At 40.5% G+C, this 16,937-nt stretch overlaps 1 protein-coding gene across 1 annotated transcript in view; it reads right to left on the bottom strand.

Moving 5' to 3' along the window:
- RANBP9 (RAN binding protein 9) overlaps positions 1 to 12,194 on the bottom strand; it is a 40,252-nt gene extending 28,058 nt beyond the window's left edge. The window contains exons 1-2 of the mRNA XM_062569921.1: positions 11,515 to 12,194; positions 3,105 to 3,216 (exon numbers count right to left, since the gene is read on the bottom strand). Coding sequence (XP_062425905.1) covers positions 3,105 to 3,216; positions 11,515 to 11,944 — 542 coding nt within the window. The 5' untranslated portion in view covers positions 11,945 to 12,194. The remainder of the gene's footprint in view (positions 1 to 3,104; positions 3,217 to 11,514) is intronic.
- Between the last annotated feature and the right edge of the window lie 4,743 nt (positions 12,195 to 16,937).

Consider the following 16,937-nt stretch of genomic DNA (forward strand, 5'->3'; position numbering starts at 1 on the left):
TTTCCTTGTTTTTTACAAGCAGTTGTTGCATGGTATCTTATGCCCCATGAACTCTCTTTTAGCATCAAAAAGCAACTTTCACCTTCATCTGACCTATAACATCAACCACCATATACATTTGTTATTTTCTGGCAAGCCTGTTTTCATGCTTTCTACAAAGTGTCCCTAATGCCTAGGAGTTCCGTATCACGAATGTCTGTAAAATTAATGTATTCAAATTCCTGCACAAGACTCTGCCCTCAACTCTTCAATGCATACAGAATTTACTGACTTAGCCTACTAGTGTGACAAAACCAATGCTGTTCTCATACAGATACAGTTAGGAAAAGTCATCCCGGAAGCCATGCTGTATTTATGCCCTCTACCAAAAAAGGTTTGTACTCCCTTTGGTCAAGGAGACTAATTTTTCTGATTACTTAGTAATCTTCAGGTATGCAAGATCATATTCCAGGACTATGGTCTCCAAGTGCTACAGCAGTACAAAAAGAAATCTCCCAGACTATGGTTTTAGTAAAAGGTTTTTGATGAATTGAGGTAAGTCACACCAAATAGAGCTCACAAATAAGAATGCTGCTAAACTTGCCCATATAATATGCTTCACCGATGAAATACTTTGAGTCAGGTTTATAAAAAGTAAAAGCCACTACCAAAGGGAACCCTAACTAAAAAGCCTTAAATTATCAGTAGGCAGTTGCAAGCTGCACTGGAGCCATATACACTGACATCTGAGTTATTTTCAGTAGTCTAGGATTTATTATTTTAAACAGTATCATAAAATATCACTGTATTGCTTCCATGGCTAGGCTTAGGCCTTCAAAATAGATGTTTTTGCTACAGGTATGAGTTTAAATTAATTGATGCTACTAGTAACATGCTGGCCTATACAGGTAAGGTTTTCCTAAACTGTAGTCCTATTACCAGATGCTAAGAAATTGGAAAGACTGTGCATGAAGCCAGTGAAGTGAAACACAGGAGGCAGTGTGAAAGAATAAGCCCTACAAGACACAAACTGGCTTTTGCAGACCTATACAGCTGTCTTCGCATTACATTTTACTTTTTCCAGTTTACTTATTCCAGAAGGATTTATTAGTTTGGATGCAGCACAGCACAGAATCATAACAGGTTCACATTGCATTTAGTCAAAGACTGCTTGGACCTGAAAACAGAGTTCAGAGATACACACATACAGTGAGGGTCCATATGTTAGCTCCTGCTCATCACCAGCTAAGCTAGATATGGCCTTGGCTCCATGTACAGTATTCCCTAGCATCCATATTACCTTACACAAAGAAGAAAATGGACATACCAGCTCATTATGCAGACAATGCTGTTCTCTAAAGTGACACTGAAAAAAGGTCACAAGGCTGATGCAAGCACAAGGCAGTACATGTTATCATTAAATGAAAATGATACTCTTCTAAACAATCTCAGCAGGTATCTTCACAAGTTTAGCTATGTGCAGCTCACAGATAACTGTTTAAAGTACAAACCTTGAAATATTTTACTCAAAGAATTTCTATTTCATAAATCTATCAGAATACTTTGGTAGGATTGTGCTGTATGACTTAGAAATGACTAAAAAGCAATATGAAGAGCTCCAAGGGTCAGATGAGTTACGTAAAATTACAGCCTCTCTGCCATACAGACATGCACATCACTTTAAATTAATCATTTCAAAAAAAGATAAATTCCAAACTAGCAGACACAAATATATTTCAGGAAGAGACATGTGCTTCACTAGGCAAATCAAAATAAGAATCTCTACTTAACTGGCAACAGCAGGCAAAAAAATTTAAAATATTTAAGGAGTAAAAAGCACAAAGGTATTTCTAAAATTGACAGCACAACATTACTTAAAACACTACTTAAAACATTACTTAAACATTACTTAAAACATCTCATTTTAAAAGTAATTAGAACTTCATAGTGTTACAAAAAGCAGTTACAGGCATAAGGATTTCACAAGGATTTCACAACAAAGAACTTTCCTATAGAGAACTTTTGGGAACAGGACCAACAACTATCATATGTATCCCTACAAGGCAGCACTAGCACCGAGAGGTAATCCTGTCAAAACATCCCTGTACAACACAATAACTAAAACAGTTTGCTTAAACTAGAAAATACCTACAGAACACAGCAAGAATGAAAGAATGAAACAGCAGCAGGACAAAGAAAAGACAAAAGTAATGAACTTTAACCAAAGAGATCTGAAATAGTTCTCTCAAGATTTATTTTCACTATTGGACATTGTAGAGTACCTAGGTCAATGATACTCAATTCTGAATGGAAGCTTTAAATACTAACACAGTAAACACGACAGCACATCAGAAAGAAGTATTGCTTATGTAAAGTCTTATATAGGCAATACGATCAATGTCTCAGTATTAAAATATACCCTCTACAAAAAAAAAATAAAATAAATAAAGTGGTCTACAAAAGATTTCATTACCGCATCAGGATATTCCCAGGGAAGCTATTTGCCTCAGTAAAGTTAAACATGACCATCATCTAACTTTAACAGATTCATAATTCAAATTCATAGTTCTGGGGAGTAGTAGCTGAACTTACTTATCAACTCATGTTGGGCCATTAATTTCCAGGTACTTATCCGAACAGTCAACATTCCCTATTTATTCTTATTATGGTTCACTAGCTCAAGTAGCTAGTTTTCCTTTTTAAAATTAATATGGCATCCAGGAAAAAACAGGACTGAGGAGGAAAGTTGGTTTGTTGTACACTGTTAAAAGCTTTTTAGAAATTAGTTCAATGTTTGTAAAACCGTATAGTCAAAAAACTACACTGTTAAAAGTATGAGCAGGCTCGAACTATGGTCATTAAAACACTAACTTCTCTGACAAAGCAGAAAATGAGATGACGCTGTTGTGGTAGTTTTAATTATCCTCAAATCAGCACACACATTAATACCACAATCAATTCCTTTAAATCTATAAAAGTAGAGTGCAACATCTTGTGAATAATAACCTAAGCTACATTAAAAGTAATGATAGGAAAAAAAAATTTTTGATATCAAGGATATCTGTTTGATTAAAGGAAAGATGATGTGAAAGAGTAGGTCAAGTAATAATGCATTCAATGCTTACCCATCTCTTCCTTTACTGACAATTTTAACTTCAAAATAGTATATTCCACAAGCTGCAGGTATAGGATGTGTAGCTCGAACAGAAGCAGCATCTTTTGGAGTTTTCCCATGACCTGAAAAAGAATTACATTCAAAACACAATGAAAATGTGTTTTAGATAACTGTAGGTGACTCAACAGTATACATGTCAACTACTCAAAAGTCTTACATTATGACCAAGTAATATATAACATAATTAAGCTCACTTGCATGCTAAAGTATCTTCTTCCAATGTTGAATTCCTGTTCCAGGCATTAGTACTGTCACTTGTCCAAGCATGGTAGAAGAATTTCTGTATATGTTACTCTAGGTTCTACTGTTATTTGAAGGGAAACTAAACAATAAATTTCACAGTAATAAGTCATACAATTCACAAGCCAACCTGAGTTTGAAAAAAACTGTATAGTTTCTCAAACACACAGGTTTTATTCATTTTTATAGACTGAAACATCATATAACCAGGTTTTATTTAATGCTCACTGTTTCTGAATCTTCAAATTATTTGAAGATACTTTAATAGTGATGTCCATCAGCATAAACATCAGTCAATATATAGAAGGCAGTACTGGCAACTGACTTCCACGTTCTGAATGCTGTTTCAAAACAGTATTAACATCACAGCCTTTATAGCTGTGACCACAGCACAGAATTAGTGCAGCTCCTTCTCCTTATAAGGTGTGCATATATATTTATATATATATATACACACACACACACATTTATATATATAAAAGTCAGCTCTGCTACAACAAAAATGTCCAATCTCAGCTCTTGTCTACACTAGCAATGTTCAACCTAAACCCAAAGGCCACTGATACTCCACTAAGACGAATGCATCTGAATGCATGGACCTCTTCACAGCCCTTTGTCCCAAGGGCAACTTTGAAGCAGCCTTCTGATCAGATGACTTGTTTTGGCAGCCACCTGTTCAAGCAAGCCCAATTTTTCTTGGGCATACCAAAATCCCTCAACTGTTGTGGGAAAAGCATACACTGAGTCACAGGACATATTAAAAAAAGACCAAGGGGAAAAGTGTACTGGACCCTGGCAGGAGGCATTTCAGTAAGACTAACCGGGAATGGACTGCTGTTGCCATAAAAATAATTCACACAGACCACATGCTTACTCTCAGTGTGGAGCTGAGGCATGCCTGGAGGAGAAGACTATTGGGTGTGCTGTATGAACTGCTCTGGTTGCAGCACTCCAGCTGTCATCTCCAATCCAGATAGAAGGTCTGTTGCATAGCAATTGATCTGTGTGTGCAAGGATCAATTTGAAATGAGTGAAAAAAACTCTCCTAGGAAATGCTGGAATTATTTCTCATACAGAGATTAAATACATCTCTCATGTGCAACAAGTCCAGTCACACAGCAAGGAATCAACTGCAGGAAATGATGGATGGCCTAGTCATCCAGGAAGATTAAGCACAGCTGACCTACACTGCTACACCTCTACCACAACAGCTATACACAAAGCCCTCTAGTGCAAATGTTCATACAACAACAAAAGTTTCTCTACTTGTAGAGCCAGCATCTCTTACCAAATGATGTATCGGCCCCAGAAAACCTCTCCTTTTCACTGTGGCCACATCTGCATCCAAAGCTTTGCTAGCACAGGATAAATCCTTCATTCACTGCGATTAGGTTTAATCTACTTCTGACATAACTAGTTTGCCTCAATGTGCTACCACCTTAAGGGAGCTAGCCAGCTGCCTTAGTTTTCTGAGTACAAATGCATTGCTCAGTTCAGTAAGTCATCAACAAACAATTATTTTCTATTAAGATGCTTCGATTACCTCACAGGTTTTACTATATTAAGCTTATTACCTACCTTCTGCATACCGGTTTCAAAAGACTCAGATGAGGGGAAAAAACCACATCAATTTACTCCTCTGTATACAAGACAGAATGCACATTTTATTGTTCACCACTAAGTTATTTCCTCAGGCTGAGTCAAGGTAATAACAAAGCAGAGCTTCCATGAGTTTTCTGGGTTTTCAAGTGCTGGTTGCTCACCATTCAGCTGCCATAAATTAGATTACCATTCCTAAGTATGCAGAAATCCTTCAGCTAGTAAAGCACCCAGAACTTCATGGGTAGAACACTAAGCTAAAGTTTCACTTAATTAAAGGGATCGCTCAGAAGTTCAAAAATAGAGGGAAAAATATCTTTTAAAGTAATAATCTACGGACATTTAAAATAGACTTAAAAGAAGTTCCCCTGGTTACTCTATGCACTTGAAGACCTGCATAGTTTCACTTTGAGTCAGTTTCCTTATTTGGTCAAGTCTTCCACATAGAAGACCAAACCATTAGGAACTAGCCAAATATTACTGAAAATGTATAGCTATTACCAAGGGAACTTTGTCTTGTGAAACTACAATCTAACTCTCAGGCAGCAGTATTAATTTAAGGTATTCTCGGCACATCTTCCTCTTCCTAAAGCTATTGCTCTTGTTCCCCCCTACCAAAATCCAGGCAGCTATTTGCAAGGATATACCATGAACCAGATTGATTAACTTATCAGGCTTTAAGAAACCTACCAGATCTTTTTAAGCAGCAGATCAGTTGCCTGATCCAGTTCACAGGCCAGGCACACACAGCTGTCACACTGCAAATAAGAGGTCGATACAGGGGCAGAAGTAACATGATACCTTACCAGTATTGCCAAACACTTCATGAGGTGAAGCAACACATTCGGGGAAGTCAGTGCCTAAAACTACTTTCATCCCATTAAAACAAAAGAAACTCTAAATTTAGCCTGCTATCCCTTCAACACACTCTCCTATGAATTGCATTTTACTATTTGAGTATGCAGCTTTTACTTGTTGCAGTTACTATTTCTAACAACAAATTCAACAGCATTAAGGAGTTTACTACTTTCAAATACTGAAAATACTTCTGAAATGTCTCAACACACTAATTGAGAGCTTCACAATTACTAAGCAATGTTAGACTACACAAGGTGTCAAAAGCAGCCAGTTATCAGCTTAGCTTTAAAACAAGAAAGAGGCTTTTTACAGAGTAGGTAGTTGAGCTGCAAAATTTCTTACCAAAGGATATTATGGTTGCTGATGCTTAAATGCACAATGGGCAAGCTTCTAGAGCAGAAACTAACTGAGAAACTGCATTCAGCTCTAGATGTCTTTTGGCTTAAAATGGCTGGAAACTGGGAGGGAAACAAAACTCATATATGGTTGCCATGTTTTTATGGTCATTGTCACTGACAGGACCTGGGTGACAGGAGCTGGGTGGCCCTTTAGTGTGACATTATATGCCACTGCCATGTTCTTTGGTAATCCGAATTCTCACTTCTCTGCTTTTGATTAAAAGGGAACTCAGATATCCAACTCTGATGCTCTGAGTTTGAGGATCCAAATGCCTGGAGTAAATTATGTGAACACTGCCCTCCCTGTGTTACCTAGAACAGCGATCTTTTATGGTTGTTAGCCACAATTAAAGCCCAACAGATTATTTTTAAAGTATGTATTATTTAGCATTAAAAACTAATTATTTTCAACATTGAGACCTCAGTAGACAGATGCCAGATGCACTGGGATGGTGGAGAGGAGTAGCGCCAAATCTACCATGCTTCATGAATAAAGCTGTTTTATTTTGAAGCAGCTTGTCATTCATGCTGATTATTTTTACTAAAGATAGTATAATCAGTCCTTTAGCAAAATTAAATTGAAAATAATCTAAATTTAAATTCCATTATCTAATTGAAAATGCCACTTCAGATTAAAAAAAAAAAAAAAAAAAAAAAACCACACACACTTTGGAGAAGCCATTTCAACTTTCAATAATCTAATCTGTGAACCAAAATCTAAGCACATTATGCATATGCACTGAATAGTCCCAACAGAATTTGGGAGTGTCAGCCTAAACAAAGGTAAGCATGTTTGTACAGTCTAAAACCTTAGAAGAAGTTTACATAAGCTGAACTGCAGTTATTTCCAACAGGTAGCTCAACCACTTGCTAGCTCTGACAGAAACAACATAATCAAAGTCTAATCTTCTGCTGAAATCATAAGGAAAACTTCTACTGAGACAAGAGGGGAAAAAAAAAAAAAAAAAAAAAAAGGCATGCATCTGATTTTACTTCAACTTGCCCTCCCCATTCTAACAAAGTAAAACATCTCAGAGCTACAAAGGTGTCTGGAACAGATGTACCATACAGTATCTTACATTGAGTACTGAATGTACCTCAAGTGCACTTTTCAGCCAGAAGAATTTACACTGACCTTGTATCACTGAATGACATTACAGAATTGTATTACAGAATCCTCTTTTGTTACAGAAATTGGGAGGCATAGCTTACACTGGCAAATAAAACATTTTTTTTTTTAGTTTGGCACTAAAACAGTTCTAAGGCAACTGTGTTGTAAATGTTCAGCTAAGATTTCCTGGCCTGTAACACATTAGAAAAATTTGAGCAATGGCAGTTTACTCAAAATTGCATAACTTTTACCAACTTTATTGGACAATTGTCACAAGCCTGACTTGAGTAAAATTAGTATAGGACTTTCCATGATTTAATTGATAATGCTTGAATCTATTCACATAATTCTGTATATGATTTCTTCTATGACTAAAACCTGTGTCAACTCTGTTATCTCTTTACACAACATAGTACAGATGAGTACCTGCTGGAAATGTAACTTGCATCTATTGGAACATTCACGTTACATACATCACTTATGAATTCACTGTTTTTCCACAAAATTCATTCATTATTTCTGAATGTCCAAAAAGTAATTTTGAACTACTGAAGGTAGACGTCTTTAAAGATGTCTTACCTTCATAGCTAAACATTCTGTGTGGTAACTGCTTTATATAAAAATACACTGGTCTGAACTTACGCTTTCTTTACCACTTACCTCCAGCTCAGAGTGGTTATTATACAATTAAGTGAAAGGACACAAATTTTATTTTTGATACTGTTTTTTGTTTCTTCCTTACATAAATATACCACAACTGGTAGCAACAGAGAAATGCACATTCATCCATCTTAAAAAGAAAAAACAAACCCATTCAGTATAGTTGTTATTATATAACAGCATTGCTGATGCCACTGTCTTATGTATTCCATACCTAAATTTTGACAAAGCTTCATAATCAAGAGTAGGAATTTGTAAAAGCGTAACAAAAGAATCATAACATTCAAAGAAATTGTGCCTGTTCTGGTAAACAACATGACAGTCTATGCACCCTACCCTCAAAGTACCACCTCAGCATGTATGCTTTCCTTTTCTTTTTTAAATAATATTATGCTTTTGAGAGATAATTATGACAGAAAGTAAGCGATCCTTTTAGTTTTGTTCGTCCTCATTAAATTTAAAGAGTTGTTGTCCTGATATTAACTGCATTCCCTTCTCTACACCGTGACCTCTAGGTCAATCTGTTTTTCTGGCTGTTTTGATTTTTGACCATTCTGAGATGCCTGCAAAAAGCTTCAGGTCCAGAAATGCAGTATAAAGCATCACAGCTGCAACGAGTAGGAGACATTTTACACAGCTCGCATCTCCATATAAGTTGTTCACTGGTATACAAGAAAACTAAAGGAATTTTCAAAGTTAGAGATGACCATTCATTCTCTCACAAACCAAAGAAACAAAAGCATTATTGCTGGTAATAAGTCTGCACATTAAAATTATTAGGTGATATGAAGAAAATAAATTTGAAAGTGTTTTTCTAGTTCTTTGCCTCCTTTCCCCCTAATTTTTTAAGGGGCAAGTTTCCCCAACTCACTCCAGGTAGGAGAAAACTACTCACATTACCAGAAAAAGCATCTCCTGTCAGTCTCAGATAGGAAGAAACTACTCCAAAAAAAAAAATCTTATGTTGTCAGAAAGCTACCAAGGCAACAGAGAAAGCTTGAATAAGTATACAGATACACATACGTACACTAAGGGTAACAAAAAATACCAGAAAACTGCTTTTGATTATGGCCTTTGGATTGATCCGTCTTTTCCCCCTTCCTTGACTATTTTGGTCCAGAATACAACAGATCTTTATCCAAGCTCAATGTGTGATTCAAATTCCCTTTCTAACAAAAACGTCTTCCATTCTTTCACAACTGCTCCAATAGCTTCAGAAGTACAGAAAGTGCCAGTATTCCACAGGCAGATATTTTGAACATTTTCTTTCAAGACCTCTCTGCAACTGATTTGTAGAGACTATTTCACATTATTTCTTGCTATCTTCCCTACTCTCCTCACTCAACTTCTTAATTCTCTTCCCTTTTATCTTATTCTTTGGGCTGAGGAATCTAGGGGAGGAGGAGAGGCAGCAGATGTTTTAGTTCTTCTTCCTCAGTTCTCATTGGTAGGGATGCCCTGATACCACTCAATGCTTAGTCCAGTTAGCCACTCCAAGTGGCAGGCTAGTAATGTGTATACATATAGGGCTGCTCTAATAGGCACCTTCTTTAAAATACCATGAAGAAAAGATGGGCCATTAAAGAATCTATTCACTCCTACTTGCAGTTAGGATTAAGAAAAGTGTATATGTACTATATTTGCTTCTTTCCATTTCACGGTTCTCCGGACTAACCTAGGAACTCTTCAACCTTCACCTCACACTACTATTTAACAGCTAAGTAAAGGGATTTAATTATCATAACCTACCAACTGTGCTTTATGACTTTTGTTAGAATATCCAGAACGTTACCTACTTCAGAAACACGTGGAGCCTGTTGTAATTTCTTGGAAGTAATGATTTGTTTTCTTAAACATTTACACAAAAGAGAGGAAAGACAGGAATAGTGCCAAGAAAGTTTGAAAATATACTTCTACAATTACACTGACAGACCAGAGAGGTTCCATCTCTAAATTCTAGTCCATGAGCAATAAACGTTAAGTAAAGGAAAACAAATAAGCAAAATGACTTGGTGGCCATAGAGCTATGCTCATGCTATGAAAAACACTGCAGCCACTAGGCACCAGAAAATACAAAATGCTTCTAAAAATACAAGGTCATAAAACACTGAACAAACGCCAGAAAATTCAAAGTTGAATATTAAATAACATGCCCTTATATCACTCAGTGCCTCCCAGAAACCGGCTCTACAGCTGGTCATCAACCTCCGAATTTATTAGCTTTGTATGGTACATAAAACTTAGCATTTTTAACAGCATATTTTGTATGTAACAGTAAAGCCTCTCTGTTAAAAAAAAAAAAGTCTTATACAGTACATTTAATCCTTTCATGGCAGCCAAATCCTACCATGTGTTTGAGTTGCCTTTTTTTCCCCTGATTAAACAGTAACATGTTTATCGAGATTTCACTTGAATTTCACTACCATAAACTCTGAGAAAGGGTAACTGCAAGGTTGTTTTTCCTCCTGCCACTACATTCATTTGACTACAGATCGATAAAAGGCCCAAATCTTCACAGCCAACTCGGAAGCAATTTTGAATCCACAACACTTCTACTTTAGGACTTGGGCCTAGAACACCAGATGTGTCTGTGTTTTTTCAGGTCAGAGTGTACGTGTGTGTTTCCAGGTTTTGTGACATTTCATAACAATCAACACCTAAGTTTCTCTACTGTTACCTGACTGCTGATTTATACAAGTATATACTTTCATTTGTCTCGCTTCTTAGGAAATCTGTAACCCTAACTATGAAGCAGGTATGGACAAATTTATAAGATTGCCTTGTTCCACACAAGTCCTATTGTCATTCCTTCCCTCAAATCACTGTGTAGTCGGTACAATGCCCAGGCACGACTGCAGCCGGTGACTTTAATTCCATTTTTCACAGTTTAAAAATAAACTGTGTTTTTTCTCTGTGCTTCCCCCTCCCCGTCATTTCCGTGTTTAACAGCTTAATGCTTGCTGCTCATAACTCCATTTAACCCTTACCGTTGCCGAGAGAAGGTGGGGGGGGGGGGGAGAAAACACTTTTTTTTCTTGCTCATTATCATAAACAGGACACGTCATTCCGATTTTCCTTTATTCCCTGCCTTACACCCAAACCCTCCGGAGGTACCTGCACCGCAGGGGGAAGCGGCAGAGTTTACATAATGCCCCTCCAGAGGCGCAAGGAGCCGGGGGCGGCCCCTTGCTTCCCCTCTCCTCCCCCCAAACACCGCGGCAGAAAAGCGAGGAGGGGGGGAGGGGGAGGAAAAGGGGGGAAGGGAAAGGATAGGAAATAAAGCTTAAAGAAGAAAAAGCAATACCCTCCTTCTCCATATTGCGCACTATTTAGGGATGAAAAAAAAAAGAAAAGAAAAAAAAAAAAAAAAGGGAAGAAAGGGGGAGAGGGGAGCGCGGGTTATTTCCTGTTATTGTTGCTCCGGCGCCCCCTGCCCAGCGCCGGGCCGCTGCCCCAGCCCGGCCCGGCCCGGCTCGGCTCGGCCCGGCGCTCACCTTTGTAGTGCACCCGCAGGTTGTTCTGGGAGAGGCCGATGTAGCTGAATTTGTCCTTCGGGCTCCAGGAGCGGGGCAGCGGCGTCTCCTGCTCGTCCACGGCCGGGTAGAGCCTCTTCAGCCGCCGCTTCAACTCCTTCTCCTGCTCGTTGAGGGCCGGGTCGCCGTGCGGGAACGGCGCCGGGGCGCTGCCGCCGCCGCCGGCCGGCAGGCCCAGCGCCGCCGCGGAGCCGCCGGTGCCCGCCGCGGCCCCGCTGCTGCCGGCGGGCGGCGGCGCGGCGGCGGGCGGCGGCGGCGGGTGGAGCAGGAGCGCGGCGGCCGGCGCCGGGCCGGGGTTGGCGGCCGAGGGGATCCCCGGCGCCGCCGGCGGAGCGGCGGCCGCCAAGGGGAGCTGCGGCGGCGGCGGCTGTTGTTGCTGTTGCCCGGACATCCCGGCTCCGGCCTCCTCCTCCTCCTGCGCCGCCACCTCCCGCGGTCGCGGCTGTCAGCGGACGGGCCCGGGGCGGAGCGCAGCGCAGGCCCGGCAGCGGCGGAGCGCGGCGCCGCCGGAGGGTTACGCGGCGGGTCACCGCCGACCGGAGCGCCGGGGGGAGGAGGGAGCGGAGGGCGGTGACGACGACGGCGGCGGTTGCGGCCCCCGGGGGCGCCCGATGGGAGCGGGGGGCGGCGCGGCGCGGAGGGAGCCGCCGGCGGGAGGAGAGCGCGCGCGAGGCGGGGCGAGCGGCTCCGCGCGCCGGGCGGAAGCGAGGCGGGCGGGGAGCGCGCGCCAGGCGCCGCGGCAGGGCGGCCGCGGCCTCCCCCTCCCTTCGCCTCGCGCCTGGCGCGCGCGCTCCGTCCTCGCGGTGCGTCCCCGAGTCAGCTGAGTCCGGCTCCCTGCCCCCCTCCTCCCCCCTCCCGCCCCGCGGGGGGCGGTGCGAGGGGCGGAGCCGGCGGCGGGCGCGAGGCCGCGCCGTTGGGCCGTTGGCGGGCGGCGCGCGCCGAGGCGCGAGGGCGGCGGCGGCGAGGGCGGGAGGGGAGACGGCTTGTGCCCCGGCCGGGCGGGCACAGGAGAGAGGGGGCGAAGGGCTGGTGTCGCTGCAGGGGTGGGAGCTGCCCGGGCCTCAGCCCGCTCCCAAGGACAGAAGTAAACCGAGTCCAAGCGGGATCGCCCTCAAGGCGCCGGAAAGCTCGGGGATTCCTGGACTGGTGGGGGCAGGAGAAGCAAAACGGTGTTGTTGGGCTTTTTTTTTTTTCTTTCTTTCTCCTTTGGCTTGTGCTTTGAGGAATGTTTTTGCCAATACTTAATGTCATCTCTTAATAAGTGGTTGTCTGCTGAGGTTTCACATGGCAACAGCAAAAGAGAAACACCTAGAAACAGGAAAGCCTGACTCTGAAAGCATCAGAGGAGAAGGAGGATTTCATGGGCCTGAAACGTTAAGTGCTTCATAAACTATTTCCAGCTGCCGGTGTGTTGGAGAATAAGTCCAGGAAATACAGGTTAATTGTGCTTCCACCCTGTGAAGTGGCAGGTGAGGTAATACGAGTGTGACACTCAGGGAAGGCTTGTGAGAAGTTAAACACCATTTCATCCCTGTAGTCACCAAAATATCCTGTCACATGAGACAGCTCTATGGTGACTTGTAGCATCTATGGCTGGACAAAATCCAGTATCTATAAATAGCCTACCAAAAAGCTGCAAACTATACAAAAGTAGAAATGTGTAGGATGGAGGCAGAATACACACTCGGTCATACCTGAGGGTTACGTTATCCTGGCACTGGTAGACTATCTCCCACTAGGTCTAAGTTTGATTTATGATACCTAGAGGTTGAAGTTTAGGAGTAAATTTAGAAAATTTAGCATTTGGTTAGCATTCACTGTTTTGATGTGAGACATGTTGTTATGTTCATAAATTTAGATGTAAACATCTAATCCTTTTCTGAATTTCAATAATTTTTTTCCCTTGGCTCCTGACTGAGACGAGCATCATAGCTTGCTTATGTTTGTGCAAAAATATTTCAGTCACCTATTCTGAACTTGCCACCATAAAGTTCCTGTTCTTACTCAGTAAGACAGGAGAGCAAGTGTTTTCATGCTTAAGTCTTCTTAATTATTTGCTACTCTTTTTGCTTTTATCCTCTGTCATTTATCTGTCTCCTTTCTAAGGTAAATAATCCCAATCTATTGAAATACTTATATAAGAGCATTTTTCTCAAAATATGCCCCCAGACAGATGTGGAAATCTCCTTGTCCATGTCACTTTTTCTGAGGTGGGATGTACAGTATACTGTTCCAGGGGAGAAAATGATTTTCTTTAGATAAAGGTACTCTAATACTTGATATTAATCAGGATGTTATTTATTCTGTCTGTGTTCTGACAGCTTATTTGTTTTCTGACTACAGCTTCGTGTGGATTAGAGAGATCACTTAGATATTTACATAAACGGCCAGTTTCTGTTTTTCAATTGATGTAACTAAATTAGAACTTGTCAGATGTAGAAGCAGTACACATTTGCCTCTCTAACATGCATTATTTTGCATTTGCAACATTGAACTTAATTCACGATTACATGATCCATTCCATTTTATTAGGATTTTCTCATCAGCACAGTCCCCTCTTGTCTTGCTTAACTGAAATAATTATGACAGCTGCAAAGTTTACAATCTCACAGTACAATTCTCTTTCCAAATCAATAGCAAATACAGTAACAATAGGAGACTTGCTGCAGAACCCTGAAGCTGGCTGTCATTGACCTTCTGCCATCAGCAACTAGCTGTTGAATTCTGCTCTTTGTTTTCCATCTCCAGCTTTTGAGACGTGATAGTGCTTTTCCTCTTGCCCAGTGATTATTTAGCTGGTTGAGTCATCTCTGGCTTAGGGACTTACTCAAAGACCTTTTGAAATGCTATAAAATGTGAACTAGTCCACCAATATCTCATTGGTTATGAGTTGGAGTTTTTTGACAGTTTAGAGGAATTTTAGTGGATAGATCAGCTAGAAATTATTTTGTTTTGCAGAAATCCTGGTCAGGCCTAATTGCACATGTAGAGATTTTCTTCTCTATGCTTGCTTTTTATTTATGTTTAGTTCTAGTGACTCTTTCAACCAAAGCAAACACAATCTAAGCACTGCAGCAATTGAGGGCATTTCTTTGGCCTTCTGTTGGACACACCAGCAGGGTGTCAATATGTCACACACAGGTTTTTAACATCAGCGCAGGTAATTAGTTCGTTCTTTCACTCCAGGACCCTACTCCGACAAACCTGCTGCATGAACATCAGCTCACCCTCAGGACTCCAGTCAGTCCTCTCCTTGGGAAATCAAAGCGAGAACAGAGGCCATAGCAGCCCCTGACTCACCCCTCTAGACAGTATCAGTAAGAATAATACATTCTTGGTTACATAAGGACACCCTGTTCTCAACACAGGGCATTCTGCATGGCATCAGCATTGCTGAGGTTAATTTAACTCTTGGATCCTGTGTTAGCTACTCTTCATGTGAGTGAAATTAAGGGTGAATAAATGGGCTATAGCCATCTGTGCAAGTGATGCTGATAGCATTCTGGCTGTCATCAGGAAACAGAGGCAGGATCCTCCTTGGGAATCTATTTCTGTGTTTGTCCTTTGTCCCTCCACATGGTAGTTACATATGAATTTAGTATGGATGCTAGTAGCTGCTACAGAGACAAATTTGCAGCCAATTTCTCTCTGAAATGTAGTATCATTTGTAGTGATGGTTAACTGCTGTTCTTTGTTTAGTACTGCTTCTGCTTAAGTGCAATGCATACTTTGTGACTGTTTCGGAATTAATTTTTCCTGCTTCAAGAAGCTGCTTCAAAATCAGCAGTATGATATTTATCTTTTCTCATTAGGACAGCACTTCAGCACAGTAGGTTCAAAGATAAATGCTGTCCTAATGAGAAAAGAAAACCACCAAGTATGCTATGATATTTCAACAGTGTTAAGGATAGATCTCTTTAAACCACCTGGAGGATTTTGCTGAGCCCTTTGCTGTTTTGGACTATTTTTTTTTCTTGCTAGTGCAATTGTTCATATATAGAATGGGCTTGATGAACTGACAAATGAAAAGGCTTGCAAAAATGAATCATATGAATTACAGGCCATCAGCAGTTATTGACTTTGTTAAATCACATGGTAATCAAGTTTCAATTTACAGCATTACTATACTGCTGCTCACACGTAACACAGTGCTTCTGTTTTTACAAAACTGAGCAATCGCTAATGGAAATAATTTTGCTGTATGAGTCAAATACACCTGCACCTATCTTAGACCAAGAGTGATTAGAAATCTCTCTTGGTTGACAATGGTTCGTTTGTGGGTTTTTGATTTATTTACTTAGATTTGCTACTTGAACAAAATGTATACATGTATATGTGGCAGGAATAGGCTTGTTTTCTGTATTCTGTTCCTACCTTTCCAGTATCTGCATAAACTCTGTGATATATTGAGATTCCAAGTTTTATGGAAGTATGATCTGGCCTTTGTCCAGATCTCACCATATTTAATCTCTGTAATCTGTTTTTCCTTTTCTGATGGCCAACTACATAAAGTTACTGTTGTAAAATCAGATCATTTTCAGTATGGAATTTAGCTTGATAAGTTGCATTTTATTAATGAGTTTAAAGTTGATTTTCATAGTTACTTCATATTTTTCTTACACAGTTTTGTTGTTTGTATCCACTTCCACATGGAAGAAGAAGTACTTTGGATTGTTTTTTGGTGCATAACACATTTTTTACCCAGTAATAAAAGACAGTTCGAGGAGAACTGAAAATCTGTTCTTTGGGATAGATCATAAATGGAAGATTTTGTAGTCTTTTTGTCTGGGCTACTGTACAAGCATCATATTCTAACTAAAATGTCAACATGAGCACAGAAATAAAATGCCCTCCAAGCTGAATAAAATATGTTTTATTCACAAGACAAATCTGTGTGGAGGCAGGATAGAAAATATGATGAGGCACATTGGTTTATTCCTTTTATGAAAACAGATACCAAACTATAACACACTATTAGAGAAGTTATTCTCAGCAGGTCAAGATCCATTTCTAAGTTGTCATGAATTTCTACTGAGGGTGCAAGCAAGCTGACATATTTTAAATGTTTAAATATAAGAAAAACTGTTAACGATTGACTGAAAAAGGCACATTGGCCAAACTTGCTAATGTAAAAGAGTTTCCTTGGCCAGATCAGACTGAACTAAAACGTGCCTCTGTGGTAAATAACTAAATGAAGTGAGATTGAAGAGCAGATGAAAAAAAAAATGGAATGGAGTAAGAAAAGAGGTAATCATCCAGCCTGCTTAAACTAATGAATTGAAGCACTCTACGCTCCTGTTCCTCTGCTAGAAAACTTTTTGCCCTCATACGGAACATCCATTGACTCCTGTGAGATATTGGATGAGTTCCAGTATTCTTTCAAC

The sequence above is a fragment of the Rhea pennata genome, chromosome 2 (genome assembly GCF_028389875.1).
Source record: "Rhea pennata isolate bPtePen1 chromosome 2, bPtePen1.pri, whole genome shotgun sequence".
NCBI classification, from domain to species: domain Eukaryota; kingdom Metazoa; phylum Chordata; class Aves; order Rheiformes; family Rheidae; genus Rhea; species Rhea pennata.